The sequence below is a fragment of the Brassica rapa genome, chromosome A06, assembly GCF_000309985.2.
Source record: "Brassica rapa cultivar Chiifu-401-42 chromosome A06, CAAS_Brap_v3.01, whole genome shotgun sequence".
In the NCBI taxonomy this organism is placed as follows: Eukaryota; Viridiplantae; Streptophyta; class Magnoliopsida; order Brassicales; family Brassicaceae; genus Brassica; species Brassica rapa.
Window position 1 is genome coordinate 20036541 of NC_024800.2, and position 25868 is coordinate 20062408.

At 35.6% G+C, this 25868-nt stretch overlaps 5 protein-coding genes and 1 long non-coding RNA gene across 9 annotated transcripts; 3 read left to right on the forward strand and 3 right to left on the reverse strand.

The window, feature by feature from the left end:
- The first annotated feature begins 51 nt into the window (after positions 1 to 51).
- LOC103873979 (ubiquitin carboxyl-terminal hydrolase 17) lies at positions 52 to 3780 on the forward strand. Its single transcript, XM_009152387.3, has 12 exons — positions 52 to 703; positions 780 to 889; positions 980 to 1626; positions 1698 to 1783; positions 1873 to 1958; positions 2040 to 2202; positions 2284 to 2398; positions 2494 to 2651; positions 2728 to 2812; positions 2900 to 3112; positions 3191 to 3252; positions 3328 to 3780. Exons 1-12 carry the CDS (start codon positions 429 to 431, stop codon positions 3629 to 3631), a joined length of 2304 nt encoding a protein of 767 aa, XP_009150635.1. The 5' UTR covers positions 52 to 428; the 3' UTR covers positions 3632 to 3780.
- Positions 3781 to 3817: 37 nt separating this feature from the next.
- On the reverse strand, positions 3818 to 11189 carry LOC103873978 (kinesin-like protein KIN-14B). 3 transcript variants are annotated; one of them, XM_033272290.1, is made up of 23 exons: positions 10067 to 11189; positions 9998 to 10036; positions 9687 to 9810; positions 9451 to 9537; positions 9170 to 9340; positions 8962 to 9068; positions 8601 to 8732; positions 8302 to 8480; positions 8047 to 8208; positions 7859 to 7950; positions 7605 to 7756; positions 7286 to 7459; positions 7045 to 7191; positions 6776 to 6946; positions 6590 to 6658; positions 6458 to 6513; positions 6171 to 6366; positions 5811 to 6002; positions 5535 to 5726; positions 5114 to 5464; positions 4905 to 5003; positions 4684 to 4824; positions 3818 to 4605 (listed from the first exon to the last, which is right to left on the reverse strand). In XM_033272290.1, exons 1-23 carry the CDS (start codon positions 10175 to 10177, stop codon positions 3991 to 3993), a joined length of 3759 nt encoding a protein of 1252 aa, XP_033128181.1. In that variant the 5' UTR covers positions 10178 to 11189; the 3' UTR covers positions 3818 to 3990. The 3 variants fall into 3 exon arrangements, with proteins under 3 accessions (XP_033128181.1, XP_033128180.1, XP_009150634.1); XM_033272289.1 differs by having other exon boundaries at positions 9998 to 10180; positions 10281 to 11110; XM_009152386.3 differs by having other exon boundaries at positions 9998 to 11106.
- Positions 11190 to 16633: 5444 nt separating this feature from the next.
- On the forward strand, positions 16634 to 19801 carry LOC103873980 (O-fucosyltransferase 39). 2 transcript variants are annotated; one of them, XM_033272301.1, is made up of 8 exons: positions 16634 to 17041; positions 17382 to 17438; positions 17534 to 17615; positions 17701 to 17860; positions 17942 to 18145; positions 18234 to 18510; positions 18602 to 18936; positions 18970 to 19000. In XM_033272301.1, the coding sequence occupies exons 1-8, from the start codon at positions 16946 to 16948 to the stop codon at positions 18983 to 18985; spliced, it is 1227 nt and encodes a 408-aa protein (XP_033128192.1). In that variant the 5' UTR covers positions 16634 to 16945; the 3' UTR covers positions 18986 to 19000. The 2 variants fall into 2 exon arrangements, with proteins under 2 accessions (XP_033128192.1, XP_009150636.1); XM_009152388.3 differs by lacking the exon at positions 18970 to 19000 and adding an exon at positions 19234 to 19801 and having other exon boundaries at positions 16644 to 17041; positions 18602 to 18829.
- On the reverse strand, positions 19533 to 21761 carry LOC108872378. Its single transcript, XR_001959206.2, has 2 exons — positions 21511 to 21761; positions 19533 to 21003 (listed from the first exon to the last, which is right to left on the reverse strand). It is a non-coding gene; the product is annotated as an uncharacterized LOC108872378 (long non-coding RNA).
- LOC103873983 lies at positions 21547 to 22658 on the forward strand. The gene is made up of 2 exons (XM_018659991.2): positions 21547 to 22002; positions 22172 to 22658. The coding sequence occupies exons 1-2, from the start codon at positions 21609 to 21611 to the stop codon at positions 22216 to 22218; spliced, it is 441 nt and encodes a 146-aa protein (XP_018515507.1). The 5' UTR covers positions 21547 to 21608; the 3' UTR covers positions 22219 to 22658.
- LOC103873982 (protein ecdysoneless homolog) lies at positions 22652 to 25118 on the reverse strand. Its single transcript, XM_009152389.3, has 4 exons — positions 23883 to 25118; positions 23474 to 23812; positions 23103 to 23388; positions 22652 to 23016 (listed from the first exon to the last, which is right to left on the reverse strand). The coding sequence occupies exons 1-4, from the start codon at positions 25001 to 25003 to the stop codon at positions 22828 to 22830; spliced, it is 1935 nt and encodes a 644-aa protein (XP_009150637.1). The 5' UTR covers positions 25004 to 25118; the 3' UTR covers positions 22652 to 22827.
- Positions 25119 to 25868: the final 750 nt, after the last annotated feature.

The following is a 25868-nucleotide window of genomic DNA, read 5'->3' on the forward strand; positions in this document are numbered from 1 at the left end:
AATTAAAATAATATAGATAAGTCAAAACAGAATAAATCAGACATTGGTTTGGTCGGAAAGGGACCAAAACAAAAAAGAAAAGAAAGTAGAAACCGTAAAACGACAAAAAACAAGTGCACGTTGATTCCCTCCCTTCTTCACTTTCTCTCTCTCTCTCTCTACATACAAACAGACCATTTCTCATTTCATCTTTTCTTCTCTCTCTCTCTAGCTTTTTAATCTCTCCAGATGCCCAAATCCTTTACACTCCGTCGCCACCGCCGTCTTAGATTCCATTTGCCCTCTTACTCCCATCACCACCGTCGCCGTCTACACCCGCCTCCTCTGCATTCGTCAAAATCTCATTTTAAGCAATGCTGATCACCACCACCCTCTGAGGGCTTCTTCTCTCTATCAGAGATTGATTCTTTGAAAGAAAGAAAAGAAAGATGTCTCCTTTTCTCCTAATTGGATGCCTGATGCTGGCTTTTCTCCTAATCCGCCGCCAATGGAGATCCGCCGCCGTGAAGCGGGAGGAGGTTCTTCGGCTTATCTCTTTAGCCACCGAGGAATCTTATCTGGCAGCAGAGAAAAAGGAGGAGGAGGCTCGTGCCACTGTGGACTACTACGGCTCCTCTTCTGTTCCTCCAGATGTTTATAGTTGCGCTGTTTGTCACTACCCAACAACTACTCGCTGCGCTCAATGCAAATCTGTTCGCTACTGGTTCGTTCTCCTCTCAAAGTATAGTTTTTTTTACACAGTGAAAGTTCATTCTTTTACACGTTTGAGCATCTTGTAGTTCTAGCAAGTGTCAGATTCTTCATTGGCGACGAGGTCACAAGGAAGAGTGTCGACCGCCTCCTCTTCATGATTTCGACAGAGAAGAGGATAAGTCTGTTAAGTCTGATGGTAATTTAAAAAAAAAAGACTCAAGCTTTAGCAAAATTCTGTTTCTATTTGTTGTGTGTGTGGTTTTAAATGACTTGGAGCACTATGCAGATGGGGAAGAAACAAATATTGAGTTGCCATCTCGTGGGACTGAGTTTGAATCATCAGCAGCAGATGATGGGCTAACTGGTATAGAGACCAACGAGAGGGTGAATAATGATGGCGTGTCAGTTGATCTTGCCTGTGACATCTCTACAAGTAGGTCTAGTGTTCAAAAGGTACAACCCAAGTCTGAAGCTGTGGACTTCACTACTTCTCTAAACGAAAAAGATAATTTCTATGAGACGAAGCCAATAAGCAGGAAGAAGTCACATAATCGCACAGAGAAGGTCGAATCATCTAGAAAGCATTCCAAAGGGAAGAGTGTTCTATTTACTGATGCAAAGCCGCAAAATTCACGTAGGTCAGTTGATACGGTTCAAGTGTCAGCTTCGAATCATCCTTTTTCAGTGGAACATGAAGGAGAAAAGATTGCACTTGGACATGGGAAAACGACATCTGAACCATCTAGTAGTGCTCCTTCTGCTGCGCTGTCGTTTTCAACTATTCCTTTACCTTCAAAAGCTATTAGTAAACCTAGAGTATCACAAGCTTCTTCAAGTAGTAGTGTCTTGAAAACATCGATGCAAAAAGTTGTTCAGCATTTTAGACCCCCAAAGTCGTCTAAACTAACTCAACCTTCCACTTCTGTCAATGAGGTTAGGTTTCTCAGAAAATATGCTGCCATTTTTTCCATATTGATGTTATTAATTTTTGTGTGTGTGTGCAGATGAGCTTCTCTTATGAGATGTTTGTCAAACTTTACCGTGATAGAATAGAGTTACAGCCATTTGGCCTTGTCAACTTGGGGAACAGGTATTCATCCATCTTTTAACTTTTTGTTACTGAATGTTTACTCTTAAGTTTACTTGGTACTTATCATTTATATGATTACACTTTTGTAGTTGTTATGCAAATGTTGTTCTCCAGTGCTTGGCCTTCACTCGGCCACTTATTTCTTATCTAATTAGGGGAATACATTCTAAAGCGTGTAAGTTTGCACAACCAAAACCATTTTTTACCACTCTTTACTGTATGTGGAAATCTTATCTTGGTAGTTGAATTTTTACAGGTCGAAAGAAGAGTTGGTGTTTTGTTTGTGAGTTTGAGTTCTTAATTTTGAAGTCAAGGGGAGGAGAATCTCCTCTGTCACCTATCAAAATCTTATCAAGATTACAAAAGATTGGGAAGCATCTTGGCCCTGGAAAGCAAGAAGACGCTCATGAATTTTTAAGGTGGTTATGCTTTTAGTAGCTTTTGCCGTTTTTCCTTTATTCAGTAAGGTGAATAACATTGTTGTTTCATAAGAATGTCAGGTGTGCTGTTGATACAATGCAATCTGTTTTTCTCAAAGAGGCTGATGCAGCTGGTCCGTTGGCAGAAGAAACTACTTTAGTAGGCCTTACGTTTGGTGGTTACCTTCACTCCAAGGTTTATATGATTACCATCTGAATCCTTGGCTTTTAGTACAAAGTAATCTTAGTTATTGAGATTTCATTGGTGAATTATATAATATAAATACACAGATTAAATGCATGAAATGCCTGCACAAATCTGAGAGAACGGAGCTGATGATGGATCTAACTGTTGAGATTGGTGGAGACATAGGAAGCCTAGAAGAAGCACTTGCTCAGTTTACAGCCTATGAAGTCCTAGATGGAGAGAACCGGTACTTGTGTGACAGGTATAACTTGAACATGTCTTTTTCGAAACCAAAATAAACTAATAACTCCAAGCTTATCATTTTTGTCTTACCACAGATGTAAATCTTACCAGAAAGCCAAAAAGAAGTTAATGATACTTGAAGGACCCAATATTCTTACTGTGGTGTTGAAACGTTTTGAGGTGAGAGAGTCTTGATCCTCTTCTGAGTGTCTATTATTTATTTGTAGGGTTTATTCAGGAGATAATGATTTGTTTGTATTCATGCAGTCTGATAACTTTGGGAAGCTGAGTAAACCCATTCATTTTCCTGAGCTTCTCGATATTAGTCCATACATGAGTAACCCAAATCATGGGGATCATCATCCAATGTATAGTCTCTATGCAGTGGTGGTCCATTTAGATGCCACTTCATATTCAGGTCATTATGTTTGCTACATCAAAAACCTTCATGGAGACTGGTTCAAGATTGATGACAGCAATGTAGGTTTCACTAACATTGTTATTATACCATTATATATTTTTTTTTCTTGATTCTTGATGTTTCATTCCTTATTGCAGGTTTTCCCGGTTCCATTACAGACTGTGTTACTAGAGGGAGCATACATGCTTCTCTATGCAAGGTAAGTTGTGTGAACATTATCAAACCCCAATGTTTGATGTGTTTGTAATATCTGAGAAAGCTTTGTCTTTGACAGAGATTCTCCAAGACCGGTGAGCAAGAACGGTGGTGGTCGGAAATCAAAGGAAAGAAGAAACTTGTCTGCAATCCCGTCGAGACACGACAACAACAGCAAGAAGAAGCAAGAGAAAGACAGTAGCAGCAGTTTGTTGCCAAGAGTAGATTTGTCCAGTGGAAGTTTATCATCAATGTTCAGCTCATCAGAGACAACAAGCTCATGCAGCACAAAAGACTCATCAGGTTTTGAGAATTTATCAGATTACTTGTTTGGTGGAGTTGAACAGGTTTGGAACCAGGATCCATCTTCTCAAAGAGTTTGATGTCCATTTGTTTTACTTGAAACAGTAACCAAAAATAGAAATGTAATTTTTTTATTTGTTCATCTTTTAAGCCAATTAAAATTGTGATATATAATTTATTAATTTAAACTAACACTATCTTACTGGAAAGTAAATAAATTTTTGGTCAATTGCCGTAAGTTGTAAAGTTCACTGGCCTTAGCAAGATTCTAGTGAGAGCTTCTTTTAGCTAAAACTGTTCTTAAACACAATAACACCATTAGTGGCCGCAAAACACTACAGAGTACACAAATACAGAGAAATCAAAAAGTATATTAACCCTCACAGTACAAAAAAAACAAAGCATACTTACATAAAATAGAGAACATTTTGTTGTTGTTTCATGTCGATTTGGTGGTATCTTTTAAGACACCGCCTTTCTCAAGCTCTCCAACGAGGTCCCTAAGAGAGGGAACCTTCATGGCTAGAGTTCTGTAGAGTCTGGAGTACCTAGCCCTTGTGCCATCAGCTGTTCTCGCCAAAGCCAGTGAACTAAGAGCTTCAGGCAACGGACCAAACACTTGTTTCATTTCCTCTAAGCTCATGTTTTCTAAAACCGAAGGTCTTGGCACAACTCTCACGATTTCTCCTCCTTTAGGTTCTTGAATCCGTGCATCCGCTTTGATCACGAGCTCCGAGCTGGAGTTAGCTCCGCATTTTATGATGAACGGAGCTGAAGAGCCTCCCGTGTTGAACTGCAGAACGTTCCATTGAGACACATCGGTTTCCGTTGAGGACATCGAATCTAATGAGGGTCTCTTTTCTTCTTGAAGATTGTCCTCTTGTTCTGGGATTGTCTCGACCAACTGGCGAGCCGTAGCGATTTCTCTCTGTGCACATGGATGATCAACGTCAAGAAGAGAAGGCATTCGTTCAGTGAGTTCTTCGAGAGACTCGAGTAATGCTTTCTTCTTGCTTTTACTCAAAACGTGGACAGAGGCTTGTCTTGTTATTTCCTACATGAATCAAACAGTTTTTTTTATCAAACCATCGAAGATCAAGTAAACACTCGTGATGATAGAGTTATGAACTACCTTCACTTGCTTCAGTATGGCATCTAGAGAAATGAGAGAAGCTAATCTCGCCTCTTCGGCTGCTGTAGAAGGATTTTGAACTGGAGAACTGCCTTCCTCCAATGTAAACAAAGCTGCATCACTTCTCATTTGTTGCAAAATCTGTTTAACAGATCATGAGAATGAGGATAACAATAATAACAGCATAAAGAGTTTTATTCTATTTTGGGAAAGGGGGTTACCTTTCTTCTTTTGTGGTCAACAGATTCAAGAGCTGATCGAAGCTTTGCTACTTGACTAGCATCTTCTGCTTCTTCCGAAGCCAAAGTACCAGCAATATCCTAATAAAACATCCCCTTATAAGAAACATCTCACATGGCAAACAAGTTCTTAACCGAACAAGACCTAGACGTCAACATAATCATTTTCACATTCTACATAGCGTGCATACCTTTAGATGCTGCATCTGAGAGGTGTAGACACGTTTTGCATAATCGGATAAAAGCTGTCCCAAAGCATCTGTGTGAGGTGGCACCGCAGCTCCTACCCCAGCCATCCATCCATCCATAATCGCTGTGGAAAGAAGCTCTAACTGGCCTGTGGTTCCTCCAGAAGCATCGTCTGCTGTAACAGAAAGAAACTCAAAGCTTTCTGCAAGCCATGACCTGATCTGCCTTTGCAGTTCACCAGCCGGAGTGTGGACAAACAAAGCAGCCAAGGGTTTGTTTCCAATCGCAAAACTTTTGGCGTCATCTTGTATCTCCCTCAGCTTTCCTCCAGTCACTTGTTGCCTCCCAGTATCCTAATATCAAATTTATAAGCAAGAGAAAGTTGTCTGTAACATGTTTGTATCTCGGGTGCTCATTTATTACCTGGTCATGTCCACGGATTCTTGAAACTACGGATACCAACTTGCTTTTCTTGTCTGGCTTTAAATTTACTTTAAAGCCATGTACCTGCTCTTCATAGTATCGAACTGGGGATCTACCAGGGCTGCTACTCCCGCTGGAGCTTCTAGTTCGACTAGTGTAAGGCTTCTCCAAAAAGCGTTCAACAGGAGAAACCTACAAGAAAGTGGACTTAGTCAAAGCACAGGAGACGCAAAAGCCAAAAGAGAAATAACTCTAGTAATATTTATTTATGCTCACCTTGATCGACTGAAGCTCAGGTGATCGCGCAAGTAAGGACCTTATGTACAATATCCTGACTCGAGAAACAAGCATTGTATCCATTACTCTTCTTGGCTCCATCTTCCGGATGAATGAAAAGACAGCATCTCTGATCTCAGCAAGGATCTCATGCTCTCTGGAAGCACCAGCCTTTATGACTGCTGCCAAAACCTGTAAGTCAACAATAACACCAATAAACATTTGAAGACATATCCCAAACAGCCATACATGTTTAATGAGAAACAGACTTTACTTCAGTGGCAGTACCAGCCATACATGCATTCCTGAAATATATAAAAGGGTATTCAACAAAGAAAACTATTAACCCAGTGGGAGTACCAGCATCAGAAGCTTGTTTGCGCCATCAGCAATGGCAGCAAGACCTTCATACTGTTCCGGATCAAAATCATTCAGAGCAGCTGTCAAGTATTCTCCAGCTGGAGTGGTTTTTACTATTTCAGAGCTGGGTTTTACTACTGTAATTGCGCCATCATTCTTATCTACTGAAGATGGTAAAGCACCCACACTATTTTTCCTGAAGAAAAAAATATTACAGTTCAGGTGCCAAGGATGGCAGAACTGTAGATTTAAAAAAACTGTTCAAAAGTGATCAAATAATTAATTACCTGTCAAAATCTGCAGGCTGAACTATTGGTGAAGCTTTCGATGATGGGCTAGAGACCTATATTACAACAATGGATGAGAAATGGATAGCTGATACATAAGTATGCTCAGCGTAGGCTAGAGAAAAGAATCACCTGTGTCGAACCAGCATTTGACTTTTCTGTTAATCTGTCAAACAATTTTTCATTTTCTTCATGCAACCTCTGCGGAAAGCAATTATACTCTCTTTAGACAAAATGTTCCAAGTCTAAATATAATTTCAGTGAATTCGAAAAATGGAAGAGTCTATAAATGTGCCCAACAGGAAGTCAATGTATAACCTCAATCAGTGCATCACGTTTTTTCAGCTCTTCCTCAAGTTTCTTGGTAACAGCAGAGGAATCAACTGTGCTCCCAGCTGTTCTGGGATGAGATTCTAAGGGATCTGCCGATCTTGTTGTGTCAGACTTAAGGGCTTCACTCAGTTGTGATTCTAAGGCTTTAACTTTAGACTGCATCAATTTATAAAGAAGATAACATTATGGCTATCTTTTCAGAAGGTTACTTAATGTGCCAAGGTTCAGAAAGTAGATACTAATGTAGGACCAACCTGGAGATTTTGAATGGTGGAATCTTGTTGTTGCACCTGAAGCTTTTGCTCCTGTTCTAACTGTGAAAGTTGAGTTATTTGATTTCTTAATTGAGAATTCTGCTCCTTTTCTATGTTATGCTTGTCTGCAACCATAGTAGTCTCTGACTGCACGAACGAAAAAAGGTAAATCATTAGCAGAACGAAAAATTATAACGAAAAATTAGATAACCAGACAATATCACAGTCAGCACTGAAGAACCTTTAAATCTGATTGCAGAGTGAATGAAACTCTCCACGCCCTCTGTACTTCATTGTAGAGCAGTACACATTGGTCATTTGCTTCTTTAAGTGCTTGTTTCAAACCCGTAACCTCTTGTTTAAGACGCTGAGTTTCCCTCTCTTTCTCCAATACCTCCTTCCTGGCATCATTTGCCTGCAGGAAAACAGGATATTTACTCTACATATTTTCGAACTACGTGAGCATATACAAGAACAGCAGGTTAAGCTACAAAGTATCAATGTCAAGAGACGAGAGAAGAAGGAAAGAGAGGAGGATGTCATTCTCCAGTTCCACTTACCAAATCTCTCCATTTCTTGATTGTGTCTCGATTCCCAAGGCTTGGTACCGTATTCCGAGCTCTAGCGGCATAGTTGAGGCATGACATTATCTCAGACAAGTTCCGAGCACTTGGACAAATGTTGACGATCATCAATGTTTTGGAGCTCCCCCCTGCACATTACATGAAATTGTAAAGAGAAGTTGAAGCACTGGGGGGAAATCATCAACACAGAAAATATAGATGCACATGTAATGGAAAGCAGAAGGATTTACCTACTGAGTCTGCAAGTATTCTTGTAAGAAATGAGTTCTCGTAAGGAACTGTATCTTTCTTTGACGTCAGAGAGGATAAAACATCTCCCAGCCTACATGAAGAAAATTCTCAAAGAGTATTGGAAATGCAGAAGTTTAGGCAAGGGAGGGAGCAAAAAGAGGGAACGGGAAAGGACACTTGAACTTACGCAGAAATTGAATTTGTTACATGGAGAAGATCAGTGACGTGATCTCCATTGTCATCTTCCACAGTTAATCCTTCACTTCCAGCCAAGTCAACTAAAGAGAGCTTGCTATTTACACTTTCTCCCGTAATTGTGTTGTTGTAACAGATGTGTACTGAGACAATCCTACCAAGAGAGTAGATGTCCAAAAAGAAAACATTATGACATTGAGAATCTTAGCAGAGATAATATAAGGGTTAAGCATGAAATAAGACATACAGATGGGTCACATTAGACTTTGACTTATCATTCCCTCTACTCTGAAGTGCAGATTTCAGGATTCTCAAGAACTCCGATGGATTATCAACCTTCTCCTGAGAGATCTCTATAACAGATTCTCGTAAACCCATATTGATCTTTGGTAAGTTGCTCTGACAACCCGGGAGTAAATCTCTGATCTAAAAAAACGAAAGTTTCTGAATTAGAAATGGTCTTCAGTTCCCATTACATTATCATGTTTCACTAATAAACGAAAGCCAAAAATATTAAGACATGAAACAAAAAATAAAAGGAAGGACCTGTTCGTTATAGAGCTCAGAAACGGAAACAGAGAAACTGAACTGAGATGTGGAAGTTGAATCAGAGTTGGCCAAGTCAATAAGTTCCTCAAAACAACGAGCATATAAACCACGTTCCTGATTAGATCCTTCCTGAGAAAAAGCCAACAACATATCAATCAAATTAACAGAGAGCAATTGCGCGATATATAATATACGATTATACTATGAGTGCCCATGAACTTGCCATTGTATTCAAACCCCATCATTTAACATGTTCATTTATTTTTAACCCCCAGTTAAAAGTTCAGACACAGAGATACCAAACAAGAACTATACTTATTTTTAAAATTTCAACGAGTAAAGGGGAAGGAGGGAGAACCATGGTGTACGTCTTCCCGGCGTTAGTTTGTCCATAGGCAAATACAGAGACATTAGATCCATCCAGAGCGGATTGCATAAACGGTTGGACATCACTGAACAGTGAAGCTGAAGAAATTTTACAGAATAAGTTCCGAGTTCTAAGGAATACGTACAGTACTTAAGCATGAGTTAAGATTGCATTTACAGTGAAGCATGAGGTATCTCACCTTGACCAACATGAGGTCCATAAACTCTGTCAAACTCAAATTCCTTCTTGGGGTTGGATAGAGTATCATCACCAGTGTTTACACGTACGGTGCAGTTATCAGGAAACTCAATAATAGAGGGTCCCTCGTCTTCAAACAAGGGCCTTGCCCGACAAAATACCTTTACGTTCCCTGAAAACATAACACATAAAGTACACATTCAGGGTCAAGATAGAACAAACCAAACTGCTGTAGGTAAAATGATCAAACTATAGATTTAAGGAGGACAAAGAAAAAGACACCTTTGGTGGTGAGTAAGTCGTTGAAGAGCCTTTTCTTCTCATTGATAAGTGGAGATATCCTAGCCTCAGTCTCAAGGGCATGTTGATCTGTGATAAGGCTATGCAGATAAGTGAACAAAACACATGAAGTTCCAAAATGGGCAAGAGATTGCTATCTCTTCTCAACATTTTCTAATCCAAAAATTCTTACTTTTGCATCAAAAAATAACAAAAGGAGGGGGAAGTTAATAACTGACCCAATCTACGACTTTTATCAGCGAGAACACCTAAGTAACGAGTAACCCTCTCAAGCTTGGCATTAGAATACTCTTGAAGATCAATAGCTTCCTGTCTCAATCCCACATAATCATCCTTTGCAAGCTGTTCAACCAAAACAAGCACTTCCTCAACACTTAAATATACATATCACCTAATTGCATAGCCGCAATAGCATTTCACCTTAAACCTTACACTAACGTTATAATCTCATAGTCACTGGACATATTACATATCCACATTCAAACCTAAAAGACAAAATAATCGATATCTTTAAGAAAATGCTTCAGACCTGAACTTTCTCCTTCAAACTCTGAACCTTAGATGCAAGCTCCGACGAGAGCGGTGGAAGCGAGTTCTCCGGGATCGAATAACCTCGAAGCGGAGTCCGATTGTCCTCACTGGAAGAAGGAGACTTGTTCGGTTCGAACCCAGTCACCTCCCAGTTCCACCTATTGTTCTTCTCCCCCATTCCCTAATCCACGGAAAAAAAAAACCCTAATTTCTATTCCAGATTTGGGCAATCAACCTCAGATTCGTTGCCAAGAGCATTCAAAAGTTTTTGAATTTATTACCAAAACTCTTTTCTTCTTTCCGGTTTGCCTCTTTGTCTCTTTGAGATATATAAAAAACATCAAAGGCGGAGGCTTTTCTTTTCTTTTTTTTTCTATTAGAACTATGCGACGTCGTTTTTGTTATTTTTTTTATTTTATTTTCTTTTGAATTTTTATAAAAATATTATATGATGGAGACACTCAGAGACACCAAGGCGTCTTCTGGGACACAAAAATATTTTGCGTTTACGACGCCTTCTCGTGTTCCATTTTCCTTCTTTATTTTTTCTTTTTTTACTTTCTGATCGATTAAAAATACTATCAGACAGAGTCAGTAGCCAGTTAGATTAATATTTTCCTTATTTTTCGTCTTTTAGATTTTTTACGAGTATCCTGAATATACATACAGTAGAGAGACTATAAAACTAAACACAATGAACACTTCAAATTTACGGTGCAATGAGTATCTGCAATTGCACTACATTATTACCATAAAGGATATGGGTGCATAAGATGATAATCATTACAAGGTGCAATAACAATCGATTTTTAATTGATTACTATATGATAATAATAACACACGCATATGCTCTTTATTGTTATTTTAATTCTTTTATAATTTTTTGGTCCGACCAGATAGCGTGTCACTGAAGGTAAATAATTAGTATTTTCACAGAAAAAAATTGATTACAGAATTTTGGTGGGTCTACCTTATTAAAGACGAACCACCACCAGTGAAAATAGAGCTTGTGAGGGTATAGAATAGTTTCTGAAAGCTCGGAATCAGTAATGTGCTTAAAATGTCATTTCGTATTAACTATATAAGGCCCAAATTCTAAATCATTTTTGGACCTTTAGCAATATACTCAAAATATAGGGCCATTGCTTATTTGGGGTTTTAGTTAGCTCAGGCCCAGATGATTAGACTAATCCAAAATTATAAACTTTTTGAAAAAGCCTACAGTAGTTAGTGTCAATGCTTAAGACATATAATTGGCAAAAGCAGATGATGTTATTGGATTCCAGTATTTTGTTGGTATTTAAATGTTTCTCCATCTCATCCACACCACTGATTTGGAATATTAAACTGGTTAACATAAGAGATCAATATTAACTTTTAAATGCTTTAATGGATTTCAGACCAAAATAATTAATGGTTGTGGTACCATATTCTTTAACTTAAGCTTTTTATATAGTTACCTTTTGATAAGTTGCGATTGCGGTGTTAACAATTCCGCAAAACTTTATACATATTTTTAAATGTACGAAACCTTTGATATCATTCAACTCATATTTTGTTTCTTTCCCTCCGCTTTTAAAACCTTTAACATATGACTTAACTTTTGCTTTCTTTGATAACATATCATCAACCTACAGCTAAATTATTTGGAGAAAGTATGATAAAATTCTGTAAAATAAGAAGAATCATATTCTCACGTTATGTTTCATCAAAAACGAGTCCTTTGAAAATCACTTTCATCACATACTACTTTCTTTTCTTTTTTTTCATCACATAATCTATCTTATTAAAACTCAAGTACAAAATGAGATTGTTTGGAAACATGTATATGAGTTTAAAAAATAAGAGTGTTTGGTAATATGGATTGTAGTCTTTTAAAAAAATATTACTTTTGTTTGGAAATGAAGATAGTAGTATTAAGCAAAAAAGCAATGGACTTATGTTATTAAGAAAAATTGAAAGTCCATCATATTATAAGAAACTATCTATTTGGGTCAGTTTTAAAATGAGTCAAATCATTTAAACTTTTTTTTCTAAACTAACCATAAAACAAAATTTAAACTTTATATACATATTTCAAATCAAAATAATAATTTAAAATTGATTTATATCATAAATTAATTGAAAAATATACATATATTCAAAAATAAAATTTTACTAAACTATTTTTCAATAACCATTACTTTTTTTTGAAAATAAGGATAGTATTATTAAGCAAAAAAGTAATGGGCTTATGTTATTAAGAAAAATTGAAAGTCCATCATATTATAAGAAACTATCTATTTGAGCCAGTTTTAAAATGAGTCAATTTAATTGCCTAAAACTTTTTTCTCTAAATTAACCATAAAACAAAATTTAAACTTTATATACATATTTCAAATCAAAATAATAATTCAAAATTGATTTATATCATAAATTGATTGAAAAATATACATATATTCAAAAATGAATTTTTACTAAACTATTTTTCAGTAACCATTATAAAAAATGTTGTCAACATATATATAAGAAAAATACAATACAAAACCCAATTTGAAATACCAACTCAAATTATGGTTTTTATATTTCATATTAAGTTTTAAAAATATAATATATGTAATTATTTATATGATGGTACATATAAAATACGACTAATTATATGATGACAATATACGATACATAATAATGACTAGGGATGGGCTTTTGGTTACCCATACGAGTTTGGTTCTGATCGATTTGCGTTTCGGATTTTCGGGGTCAAAGATTTCAATCCTATTAGGATGTTTCTAGATTTTGGTTTGAGTGTGATTCAGACCTTTGCGGGTTTGGTTCGAGTTTGGATCCATTTAAATTATTTTTAAAGTTTTAAATCATTATATATTTTAAATTTATCAAAATCTATAAATAAAATAATATATTTCCTATAAATTTAAATAACATATGTCAGAATACCTAAGCTTAACATATCAATTGGCTTGATTTAAAATTTTTGGATACAAAATCAATAATTATTTTAAGTATTTGTGGTGATTTGAGTATACCTTAACTATTTCAGATATTTACTTTTGACTATCTATATATATTTTCAAGTATTTAAACCAATTTAAAAGTATCATTCTTGATGTTTTATATATGTTAAATCTAAAAATAATTAATATATATAAGTATATAAATATATTTTTAGATAAATTCGGGTATCCGAATACTTCGGTTCAGATCAGATTTGGATCTCTAAATAACAAAACTTTGAATAATTTGAATATCTAATCAATTTATGTTCGGGTTTGGTACTATATTTTCGGATCGGTATCGGTTCTGTTCCTCGGATTCATTTTGCCAAACCCTAATAATTACATGAAAAACAAATATCAACATATTTTTCAAAATATACATCCGCGCAGGCGCGCAGATTAAATATTAACATATTTTTCAAAATATTTTGCTATCAATTTTGGTTCGGGTTTAGTATTACACTTTCAGATCAAGATCGGTTTCGTTCTTCAGATTTTGTTTTTTTTCAAGCACTAATATTAACATAAAAAACAAGTAGCAAAATATTTTTGAAAAATACATCCGCGCGGGTGCGCGGGTCAAAATCTAGTACTTAGTTATGGGTAAAACCAAATAAAGCTCTCACGTTGTTGCCTAATTAATTTTACAAATCTTGAAATCCTTAAACTTTAATTTAAACCAATATGAGTTATCTTGAAATCCTTAAACTTTAATTTAAACCAATATAGAGTGTAAATCTTTCCAATATATATAGCTGACGAAAGGGTTATTTTCTGATCCTACAATCAAGATTTTTGATAAAATTCTATAGTTTAATTATTTTCTATTAGGTTAATTTACCTACCAGAATATTTGATGAATTTGTTTAAATTCTTGCCAAACATAAATAAGCATACCGTCTTTCTTAAGTTACGTGCAGACTTTTGCAGTTGCTTAGCCAAACATAGATAGAATCACATTTATTAACGGGAATTTTGAAGTAAAAAAGTCGGGTGAAAAGAAGATAAAGAGAAATTAAAAGAAAGGACACAGGGCGAGAAGAGTGGATCTTTGTGATGGACATGAAAATCTGAAGTCAAGCTGTAGTAATGTGAAGAACACAACAAAGTGTCGGTGGTGCCTCTCTACACATATTCTCATAATTATTTTTTTTTTTTTTTTTGCAAATTCTCAAAAGCCTAAATATCGTTTCATCATGCCTATATATTAGCTGTCTTTTTGGAAAATAAAAAACCTGTCTTTATCTGTCCAACGGTCCAAAAATCTAATAAAATAAGAATATCGATAATGCACTCTTACTCCCAAGGTTTTTCACACTTTTTATTGGAATTTTTGTTTGATTTATATTTATTCCCACGAGAATGAAACAGGCAAATACTAGCTTTCTTCTCTTTTTATTAGCTGTAGATAGTGCCACTAAATTAATCCACAACCACTAGCTTATGTGTGTGGTACTATGTCTATGTGTCAGTTTTAGTGATGGTGATGTGATTTTATTAGGCTTTAATTAGTTACAGTAGTTCCAAAGGCTTGGTAATCCTAAACAGAAAGATGTCATTCTATGCTAATCACATAGTCATATAGAACCGAACGCCATATTGTCATTTAGTATTATTATTTGTATGCTAATAAATCGTAAAGGCTGCTCAATGGGTTGATTATGGAAAAAAATTTGTAATGGTAGAAGAAACGATTAATTATCTATACTATTATTTGAGAAGTGAATTAGCTTACTTGTCAATTTTTCCATAATTTTAGAAATAATTATATAATCATTATTACTAATCAATAGTCATAATAATTTAAATAAATATTTTATAATATTAAAAATCAAAAGTTTTGAAAATATAATGATAATTACATGTATAATCCACATTAATATTATAAATATTATCTCAAAAATAATTAAAAACATGTTGGAAAAAAATATTTTCATCTATTTATTTTGTGTTTATCTACATCTTTCTTTCTTATTTGCTAATTTTAATATAATTATTAGTATATATACACATATAATAATTAGATTTATTTATCATTATACTAAAATATTAAAATTAGTTTATAAAATAACAAAAATAATAATTTATATTTGTTTGTAAACTTAATATTTCATTGCATAGTTTTCTCAATTATTAAATTTATTTTAGTATTAAAGTACTAAAATAGTATATAATCAATAACAATAAATTTGATTTGTATTTGTTTGTTAACGTGATTTTTTTTGTCATGGTATTTTCATTTTTATTCTTATTCTTATTATTCAGTTGAAATAATAACATTTATTTGTTATTAAAGTTGAAAAATTATTATTTTTTGTCAACAACAATTCCACTCCCATTAAATAATAAAAGAGAAATAGAGATTGACTATAACATATTTTTCTTCATTATAGCATTTAGAAATGGATATAACAATATATAGAAAATGTTCACATAACATATTAATGTTTTGTTTGTCAACAAACTTGGTCTGATTGAGTGTTTATTCAGTTATTATGGGAGGTATTTCACAATATAATTATACAAATATCAATAGTTTTAATTAATTTAATTAATGTAATGTGTAAAGTTGGCTTCGGTTAAATATTCTTGTGCTTTTGATTTATTTTGAGATTTTGTAGGTTTTAGTAATTTCAAAATTTTGGTTTAATAGCATCACTTTATATTAATAATTATATATTTATTTATTTAATTAGATATTTTTTTTATAAATTAATATAGTAAAAACATGGTTAAAGATAACAACATATTTTAAAATAAAAAAATATTATTGTTGTTATCCAAATAATGTTTTAAATCAATACAAGTTAGAAAATTAAGAAATTGATAAATTAAAAAATAGTTAAAATAATATTTGATTTAATTTTTTTGATCTTTTAAATAATTATATATTTGTTAATAAGTATTCATAAAAGAATTATGTCCGCATGTGCGGGCAAAACACCTAGTTTATAGTATGTAGTATAAATTTTAGCAGTATAAACAAATAAATTTAAGAAATTATTTGTAAACTTTTAGATCATGCATATACAAAAATACCAATTATAATAACATATACGATTTTTATAGCAGACAAATTTACATGTGGTATTCGAAAATCTACTTATATTTTGCTATATATTGATCTTGTACCTTTAGTTATGCGAAACGGTGGTTACTTATAATTTTTTATTGTTTAGGAAGTCAATTTCAGTTTAAATATTATTTAGAAAAATAGATCCAAAAAAAGAGAATCATGGAAACAAATATAACACTTGAGGTAATCATTTGATATTTTTGACTACTATACTTGACTTCTGAGATAACTAACCTCGTATTAATATAGTTTTCCATATACATGTATGAAGACTAGAAAGTGAATTAATTTAGAGAAATACATGTTTTAATTTTTGGTAAGTCAATATATCATTTTGTCATTTACTCATTTAGTGTGATTTCTTTCTGTAATTATGCAACGTTGTCATTCAGGAGTCTTAAAAACAATAATTAAATTAGTGAAAATCGGCGCAAGAAGCCAAAAAAAAAAAGTGTTAATACAGTGTATCCAAGCAAGAAAGACGGGGGACCCATTGGAGAGACAAGACATCAAAGTTAAGTAACAGGTGTCCATGTGAAGACAACTTCACGCGCTCTCTCTTTAACACTTATAAACCGTCCTGGGAAATTGTTGTAAAACAAAAGCTTGTAAATAAGCGAAGAGAGACGAAGAAGAAGTAGAAAGAGAACTAAAATCTCGGAAAAAAGTAGAGAGAAAAAGACAAGATAGCATTCTGATTCATGTGATTTACCTTTTCTTCGATTTTGCTCTCGTGCTTCTCTGCTCTGTCGTTTTCTCGACGGGTTTGTGATCGTTCTTTTATTTTTGGGTTCCTGAGCGTTGATTGGTTATAAAGCCTCGAACTTTCCCGGAAACTGGATCTGGGTTTCTCTCGTTTCTACACTCGCCTTGGAAAAGAATGATGAATCTTTACGCGAAAGACAGGATGATTCTCTCTGTGCTCTTATTTGTCGTCGTTTTGATTTGCAACGCTTCTACTTCGTCTTCAGCATCTGTAAGTTTGGATAAATAATTTTTTTTTTTTCACTTTGAGTATGGTTCATGGTTCCAGAAATAGTAATTTGAACTTTCCTAGTGAAGAAATTTCGCAATTTGTATCCGTTTATAGAAAGTTTAAGAGACAGAGACATCAACGGTTGTAATGTTTGTTGATTGACTCTTCTTCTTTTGTTGGTTTGTTGAATTTTAAAGTTAATTAACCGTTTGGTTAAATATCTATGGATTTAATAGAAAATTTGACTAGTTTGAGACCGAAAGTAATAACTCAAAAGACTTGTTCAATTTCAAGTCAATGAGTCTCTCTTAGGTAATGAAAGTTCTTTTGATGGATGCAGGACGCGATCACAATAAAGCCAAGACATTTATCTTTACTAAAGAGTGCTTTACAACGGGTATGAATTTTTTTTTTTAATGATTATTCATGATCTCTTTGTTGATTATTTACATTTCAAAAAATTAAATGAGATGTTTTTGGTTATAATTTTAGCCAAGTGGAGAACAGTCTGAGCTATGGAGGCCAATGACCGATCAAGGATGGAGTCCATGTCTTGATTTAGGAAACTCCCCTTGTAAGCATTTTGTAAAAAAATATTATCTCATTTTTTTTTCAGATTATATGTCTGATCGATGTCCTCTCTAATTGCTACGGAGCAGCATTACCGGAGAAAACCGAGGGCTACATTCAGGTGTTTCTAGATGGAGGACTTAACCAGCAACGAATGGGGATATGTGACGCAGTTGCAGTTGCCAAGATCTTAAACGCAACCCTCGTGATCCCTTATCTTGAAGTGAATCCTGTTTGGCAAGACTCAAGGTAATGTTGTTGTTTTCTTGATAGAAAGTCTACAAAAGAATGTGTTGGCTGAAAAGTTTTATGTTCTCTGTTTTGCAACAGCTCTTTTGTTGATATCTTCGATGTGGATCATTTCATCAATACCTTAAAGGATGACATAAGAATAGTTAGAGAACTCCCTGAGGAACTCTCTTGGAGCACAAGAGAGTATTACGGCACGGCGATCCGTGAAACCCGAGTCAAAACCGCTCCTGTTCATGCTTCTGCCAAATGGTATAGAGAGAATGTCTCACCGGTTCTTCAAAGGTACCTCTCGTCTGTTAACTTTTATTAAAAAAACATGTTTGGTTTAAAAGCTTTTTGTCTGAAAGGGTTTGGATCTTTTTTTTTGTAGTTTTGGGATAGCTGCTATTTCCCCGTTCTCTCATCGTCTATCGTTCGATCACTTACCTGCTGAGATCCAAAGGCTAAGATGCAAAGTTAACTTCCAAGCGTTACGCTTTGTCCCCCACATTACATCGCTTGGTGACGCTCTTGTGAGCCGTCTTAGAAACCCGTTGTGGAGAAGCAGGAAGGATAGAAAGAATGTGGATCATTTAGGGGACATGACAAACTCTCACAGCAGACAAGAGCCTGGGAAGTTCGCTGTTCTTCATCTTCGTTTCGACAAGGTAGATTCACTTTTTCTCACAAACGTTTTGATGATGTCTGTTTGAGTTGTTTGGTAGTAAGAAGTTTCTTTTCTTGTGTTTATATATATAGGACATGGCTGCGCATTCGGCTTGCGATTTTGGTGGAGGCAAAGCAGAGAAACTTGCATTGGCGAAGTATAGGCAAATGATTTGGCAAGGAAGAGTGTTGAACTCTCAGTTCACAGATGAAGAGCTGAGAAGTCAAGGACGGTGTCCGTTAACACCAGAAGAGATGGGACTTCTTCTAGCTGCTTTCGGTTTCGACAACAATACTCGTCTCTATCTCGCGTCCCACAAGGTCAAACTCTTCACCTACATTGCTTATCAATGTTCTAATCGATGTGCCGACCTTCTAGACTGTAAATCAGTTATAGCTTATTTATGTGAATCAAATCGTTTTAAACCATTTAAATCAATCTTTTTTTTTTTTTGATCAACATTTAAATCAATCTAAATTGGTCTAAATTTAAGCAATAATACTAGTTTAAATCCCCAAATATGCTTTTTGTATATCTAATTTTTATAATTTATCAAAATAATTTTATAATTAAACGTAAAAACTAAAATATCTGATATAAATGTGAAATGTATAAAAAATAATATTTCATTAATGATTAGGCTTTGCCTAAACCTCGAATAATTGCTTGTAATGCAGAGGAACTCTGTTTTTAACTGGGATTTTTTGTTTTTTTGAACCTTCAGGTGTATGGAGGAGAAGCTAGAATCTCAGCACTAAGACAAGTGTTCCCAAGAATGGAAGACAAAAGAAGTCTTGCTTCTTCTGCAGAACGAGCTCGTATCAAAGGCAAAGCTTCTTTACTAGCTGCACTTGATTACTACGTAAGCATGCACAGCGACATTTTCATCTCTGCGTCCCCTGGAAACATGCACAACGCTCTCGTGGGTCATCGAACGTTCGAGAATCTCAAGACGATTAGACCAAACATGGCTTTGATAGGACAGCTTTTCCTGAACAAAAGCATCACGTGGGTCGATTTTCAACAAGCACTTGGTGAAGGGCACGTGAACAGACAAGGACAGATCCGGTTAAGGAAGCCGAAACAGTCCATTTATACTTATCCGGCTCCTGATTGTATGTGCCATGTCTGATTAGAATAAGTCCTTTAGATTGTTTTCTGATAATAAAAAGCTCGGTTCTTGATGAGAGGCTGGTTTGGTTCTGTTTTGAGGCTTAATAAAAATAGTTACATTATGATAGTTCATAAGTACAAGTCATGATTATTTTACAATAAATATGTTATATTTCATATCTAGTGTAACACCATACGAGCTTTTATTATTAGTAATAATGCAATGCTGGTGACGACAAGGATAAATCAGTAATTTGAGGAAAAAATAATAAATGACTCGAGTGGATAAGCCTTAATTTTTAGCGGACGATACTGACAAGTGTATAGAATATGCTATTTGTGATATATTCAGATTCTGATTAATGCACTAATTATCTTGGAATTATCTTTTTCCTGTTAGCTATGCATTTTGATAAATTGAATTCCATTTTTTTTCTGCTTAGGTATGTATCTGGACATGTCTATCGACTGTCTCACGGATTTAAAGGTCGCCATAATTGAAAAAATAAGGAAGGGTTTGGTATAACTCAATAATTACACATAAATTCACAATGAGTATTACTCCCTCCGTTTTTTAATATAAGTCGTTTTAGAGAAACTTTTTTGTTCCAAATTATATGTCGTTTTCGGTTTTTTATGTAACATTTATTAGTAATTAATGTTGTCTGACCAATGATAATATATCTTCTATTTTTCTATTGGTTAAATTGTGGTTAGGTAAATAATTAATGATGTTTTTGTTTCGAAAATATAAGAAATTAATGATTTTCTTAATCTATGTGCATAGCTTCAAAACGACTTATAATAAAAAACGGAGGGAGTATTAAGCAGAGTCACTATAATTACACAAAATTCCATTCAGAAAACTAGAAATGCTTTTGATTTCGGGGGAAATACATGAACTTACATTATTTCCGATCATCATTATACAAATTTTGTTAAATAGTACTAGTAAGGAAATTGATTCGTTGAAAACTTTAAAATATAAAAACCTGTTGGTTAATTAGTAGTATAAAACCAAACCGCAATATTTGACCCCAAAAAAAGAAAACAAAAAAGAAACCGTAAAAATATTCCGCCTTTTGTTGGTTATTAAGTAAAAATCCTGTGTAGTAAAGTCTACAGTAGAAGAGTAGAGAAAGAGTTTCCAGTGAACCAAGTAAACCGCTAACAACCGTCGGATCGATCTTTATTGGTTTGGCAGGAGGGGAGGGCCCAATAGAAACGGGAAAGGAGAGTAGTATAAATGAAGCGGAGCAGACGATGGAGCTTCTTCAAAAGTCAGGCCAAAGTCAGAGAGTCCCAGAAAGAGAGAGCGTCGCGATTCTAGGCTTTCTTCCCCATCGTTCGATCTCAGACTTCTCTCTCTCTCTCTCTCTCTCTCGGTAATCTACGTTTCGGAATTACCGGAGATTTCTATCAAAAACTCTTTTTCTAATCTTTTCTTGCCGAATTTGCCGGTGAATCATTGCCGTGTTTTAACGGACTCGGAGGCTTGCTTGATCGTCCTCCTTCCTTGTTTCATCATTTTGTTGAATTCGCTTTTCTATTTTTAGGCGATCTGGAGAAGCGTTTATGACTTTCTATTAACGAAAAATCCGCTAGATTTATTTAAATAATAATTAATACTAAAGAGATCTCCTTTCTGTGGAATTTTCATTGAAATTGGAGAATTGACTAGAAAAAAAAAAAATCTGATTTTTATTTTTGTGATGGTCACATCGTAAGCAGTAGTATTAATGGATTGGAGATTTTCTCATTTGGTTTTATGAATCAGTGTTTGTTTGTTTGTTTGTGTTTGGTCAGTGTCATCATTATGTTGACATTATGATTTGTTTTATTAATGAAACAAGAGGATGATTAAAAAGGGTAACTATTTATTGTTGACAGGTCGGAGAAGATAAAAGGCACCATTCATTATTGATCTATGGCTGGATGATAAGAGTTTTTTCTCCGGAGGTTCGGAGTTTTTTTTCTTTCTAAAAGATGGCAGTCTCTTTCCCTCGTCTTCCGAGGTGGTTGTGTGGTGGTAACTCCAAAGAGAGAGATAAGAAAGAGTCCAAAGGGTCTTCTTCACTGAAGAAGATTTATAATAAGACTGGATCTTCTTCTTCTTCTTCTACTACTGTGAAGAAGATCAAGAGAGGATGGATTGGTAGAGGAGGTGGAGATGAGGAGAAGATCATGGGGAATGTTTTGTTTCCTCAACCAGATGATCCAGAGTGGTCTATTGGTTGGGTTGAACCACATGGACCAGGGTTTAAAAGTGAGGATGATACTGGTGGTGGTGGCTTTGTGGTTCTTGTTCCTTGTTACAAGAAGTTGATTGATGGTTCTGGGAATCAGATTCCAGCTGCCTTCTTCTCTCCTGTTGCTCCTGGTAATTGTTTCTTTCCATTTTCATAATCATGATCGTTAATATCGATTATGTTGGTGCATGTTATCAGTGATTTGCAACCTGAATTTGTTGAACGTTTCGACCTTTATATCACTGAGTGAACTATCACCGATAAATGTTAGTGTTTCTTATAAAAATTATATACCTGCAGATGTGAAGAATATGGAACAGTGGCTGTCGTCTATGGGGAAGCTATAATAAACTGGAGATTAGGAAAGATGAAGACCGTTTCTCTCATGTTTTTTTCAGTTTCAAAAATAAGAATCGAATAATAAAAAAGAGAAAAAAGAAAAAAAAAGGCAATGATTCGTGGATAGCTTCTGGAGAAGTCCTTTTGATTTTCTGTTGCAAGTGAGTGACACCAAAACATCAAGTCATCTCTCAAGAATCTACTATTGGACAAAGGCGATGGTGATGGAGACTTGGCAACTTACAAAGATTGAATGAAGAATGATGAATTGATATGCTATGAATATGATATTTGATTTGAGTATTGGATATTTTTCTGCTTTGCTTCTGTGGTCGAGATTATTGGCTTTGGAAAGAAGAAAAATAAATGTTTTTCTGTTGTTCTCTTGTGGTTGATCATGTGTAATACAGTAATAGTGTAGTGTACATGTACATAAGGTTCTGTTTAATTGTTTCTTTCTTCAATCACATGTCATGTGCTTACTTCCGACAACACAAGATCCCCAGCGTTGTACACGTTATATAATCAGAAACATAGATCTCGTAAAATAAATACTAAACCAAAGTAAATTTCAAACATGTTTATACGCTTTGTTCAGATATAAAACCTTCATTTCACTACTTGTCGTTGGAGTCCTTTGGAAGTTGCAAACCCATGAGGCCGAGTAAATTGGAAGCAGGACCAGGAAGACCTTGTTGTGAAGAGTAGGATTCAAGTAGGTTCTTAACCAAGTTGAAATCTGCATCAATTGGTGTAAATTCATCATCATCATCTTCTTCCTTCTCTTCTGTAGTCTTTGATGATTCCTGCAGATGTGGCACATAAAATATCATCAGAATCAATAGTCAAAACTCTTCAAATTCACAAAAAGAAATGGTTATGTAAGAATTACCCCGTTTTGCTTAGAAGAAAGTTGATTCACATGTTCAAAGCTCTTGTCAAGAGTTGAGTTCTTAAGCTCCTCATTCATTGCTCCAGAGTAGGATTCCATAAAGGCTTCCTTCTCATCATCGTTAGGATCTTCTCCTTCGCTATCATCTTCAAAATCCATGTCCATCGAAGATCCTTCTGAGCCATCACTGTCATCATCAGCTTCTTCTTGACCACCTTGGCTCCCTAGCATTGACTCAATATCTTTCATGAAACGATCAGCATCTAGATTCACTTCTTTAAAATCCCTGTACAAGTCCAGCAATAGAAGAAAACACCATCTTAAAGCTTGAAATTGTCATGGTACCATATATAACAAAGAAAAGTAATAACCTGTTTTGTGGCACTTCTGCTCCTTTGTAACTTGACACCTTCTGAATGAACTGTTCCATCGACTTTGAGATATCACCAAGATCAAAATTATTCACGTTTGCATCAGACGAGCTTCCACCTTCTTCCTTCTCCTTTCCCTTCTGTTTCCTCTCCTTCTTCTCGTTATAAAACTCCATCTCCTTCTGCCTCTCTTGAAGAACAGAGTTCAACTCATCCTCACCATCGTACAGCCAAGAATCACTATCAGAAACAGCAACTTCCGGACCCTTGAAGTCATCCTCCGAGTAAGATAAAGCAAGAATCTCATCGATACGTCTCACAGGCGCACTCATAATCTCTCTGCACATAAAAAAACAAACAACTCAAAAGACGAATCCTTTTATCAACTTACTAAAAGAACCAATTATACCTTGTTCTTGAAACAGACGAACTCTTCTGATAATACTCCTCAGCGTTCTCCATCAACCTCTTATACTCCTTGGACCCACAAAGCAAACCTTCAAAATAGCCACTCTTCTCGAGATTCTCCTTATACTTGCTCCAACCACTCCCTCTCCCATCTTCACCTTCCTTCTTCCTCTCCTGATACATCATCTCCATACCGCAAGCGATCTTCATCCCTATCTCAGCTTCAGCGTAAGCCTCCCGATCGCTAACGCTCGGCATCGGGTAACAACTCGGCGCCTGAAACTTCTGCTGCACGAGCTGAGCGTACATCGCACGTGACATCTTGACATTAACAACCACAAGCTCCTTCTCTTTGCTTAAAAACTTCTCCATCTTCGCCGCGTGCTTCATCGAGTCCACGTCACGGTCGTAAAAGCCTTCAACAGCAAGGGAGATTAAAACAGGCACGTGCCTCAGCACGTGCGCCACGGAGACTGGGACTCTAACCCTAACGCGATGCATACTCCTCCACGCGCTATCGGGATAACCGGAGACCCGGTTCTTCAACGCGGTTTGAACCGGATCCGACGCGCGAGACTCGCTACCCCCGCGCTCGAGGAGAAACCGCAGGGAGGTAATCAAGGAAGGATCCGGGAGGCGGCTGCGCGGGACGATGTGGAGGTCGCCGCCGCGGATGAAGACGCGGTTGCGGCTCGTCTCGGGGTTGAGCCAGCGAGGGAGGTGGAAGGCGGCTTCGATGAGGAGAAACTCGCCGTCGGTGTCCCAGACGCGGATGGAAGTAGAGGGGAACGCGGCGGAGATGCGGAAGAGGAGGAAGACGGCGAACCATTCGTCTTCTAGGTTGTCGCCGTACTTGAGCTTCCCGTGGAGATGAGGGAGGGGAGTATCGGTGCAAGGACAAGAGGCGGAGGAGGGGAGGGAGATTGAGAGGGAGAAGGGCTCGTGCTGCCATATGTAAGGGGAAGTGAAGGGGGAGAGGAAGTCGATGATTTGGAGGTGGAGTGATTGGAGAGCGGCGGAGGAGAGGGAGGCGTCGGGGAAGATTGAGAAGAAAACGGTGTCGCCTGGGAGACGAGAAGAGGTTTGAGGGAAGAAAGAAGATTCCGATTCAAGGTTCGCCATGGTTCTTTACTTCTGATGACTAACCGCCGACGACGTATTTATGTATGCTGAAGAAAAAAAGAATACCCTAAAACTTCTGGGAGGACGAGAAGGTTTTGGAATCACCACTTCTTATATTCCGAAAACACCCTCGGTAGGGTGTATTTAGAAACGGAAAAATCGCATAAAAAACTTTCAAAGTGGCAGTCACTTACACTTTAAACCTTGAAAGTATTTCACAAGCATTTTAAACCTTCAAAGTGACATTTTTATAAAAAGAAACCTCCAACTTGACTTACTTGTACATCAAGTCAAAACGGTAACCGGTACTGTTCAAAAACGATGACGTGTCTGTTTTTTTTTTTTTTAAATATTTCATTAATAAAATAAATATTAAAATAAAGAAAATATAAAAATTCATAAAAAAATTCAAAACAAATCATAAAAATCACTAAAAATTCACAAAAAATCAAAATATTCACCAAAAAAAATTTTAAATTATTTTATTAATAAAATTAATATAAAAATACAAAAGTATAAAAAATTCATAAAAAAATTGAAAATAAATCATAAAAAGTCAATAAAATTCACAAAAAAAGTCTTAAAATTCACAAAAAAATATTTTAAATATTTTAAAATTCACAGTCTCTGGGTTATGATTAATAAAATAAATATAAAATAATGATATTTTTCTAATCTAAGTCAGAGTAATCATAACCCAGACTACTATTTTGGATATTTTTTAATCTGTTATGTTCTATGTGTGTTGGTTGGATTTGGAAAAGTTTAGGATTGTTAGGGAAGAATGTATACTAATGATAGCTTGAGGGTAGCCAGTTTATAGCACTCAATGCACGTTATTCCTTAGTCGCTTTTATAAAACCAC

Coding starts and splice junctions, on each gene's coding strand:
- LOC103873979 (XM_009152387.3), top strand. CDS start 429: ATGTCTCCTTTTCTCCTAATTGGATGCCTGATGCTGGCTTTTCTCCTA. Junction 2,399..2,493: donor GTGGTTACCTTCACTCCAAG/GTTTATATGATT, acceptor ATAAATACACAG/ATTAAATGCATGAAATGCCT. Junction 3,253..3,327: donor TACATGCTTCTCTATGCAAG/GTAAGTTGTGTG, acceptor TGTCTTTGACAG/AGATTCTCCAAGACCGGTGA.
- LOC103873978 (XM_033272289.1), bottom strand. CDS start 10,340: ATGTTTTTTATATATCTCAAAGAGACAAAGAGGCAAACCGGAAAGAAG. Junction 6,947..7,044: donor CCACCATTCAAAATCTCCAG/GTTGGTCCTACA, acceptor AAATTGATGCAG/TCTAAAGTTAAAGCCTTAGA. Junction 4,825..4,904: donor TTGACCACAAAAGAAGAAAG/GTAACCCCCTTT, acceptor TCTGTTAAACAG/ATTTTGCAACAAATGAGAAG.
- LOC103873980 (XM_009152388.3), top strand. CDS start 16,946: ATGATGAATCTTTACGCGAAAGACAGGATGATTCTCTCTGTGCTCTTA. Junction 17,439..17,533: donor TAAAGAGTGCTTTACAACGG/GTATGAATTTTT, acceptor TTATAATTTTAG/CCAAGTGGAGAACAGTCTGA. Junction 17,616..17,700: donor TGATTTAGGAAACTCCCCTT/GTAAGCATTTTG, acceptor GCTACGGAGCAG/CATTACCGGAGAAAACCGAG.
- LOC103873983 (XM_018659991.2), top strand. CDS start 21,609: ATGGCAGTCTCTTTCCCTCGTCTTCCGAGGTGGTTGTGTGGTGGTAAC. Junction 22,003..22,171: donor CTTCTCTCCTGTTGCTCCTG/GTAATTGTTTCT, acceptor ATATACCTGCAG/ATGTGAAGAATATGGAACAG.
- LOC103873982 (XM_009152389.3), bottom strand. CDS start 25,003: ATGGCGAACCTTGAATCGGAATCTTCTTTCTTCCCTCAAACCTCTTCT. Junction 23,813..23,882: donor TCGTCTGTTTCAAGAACAAG/GTATAATTGGTT, acceptor TTTTATGTGCAG/AGAGATTATGAGTGCGCCTG. Junction 23,017..23,102: donor TTTCTTCTAAGCAAAACGGG/GTAATTCTTACA, acceptor CCACATCTGCAG/GAATCATCAAAGACTACAGA.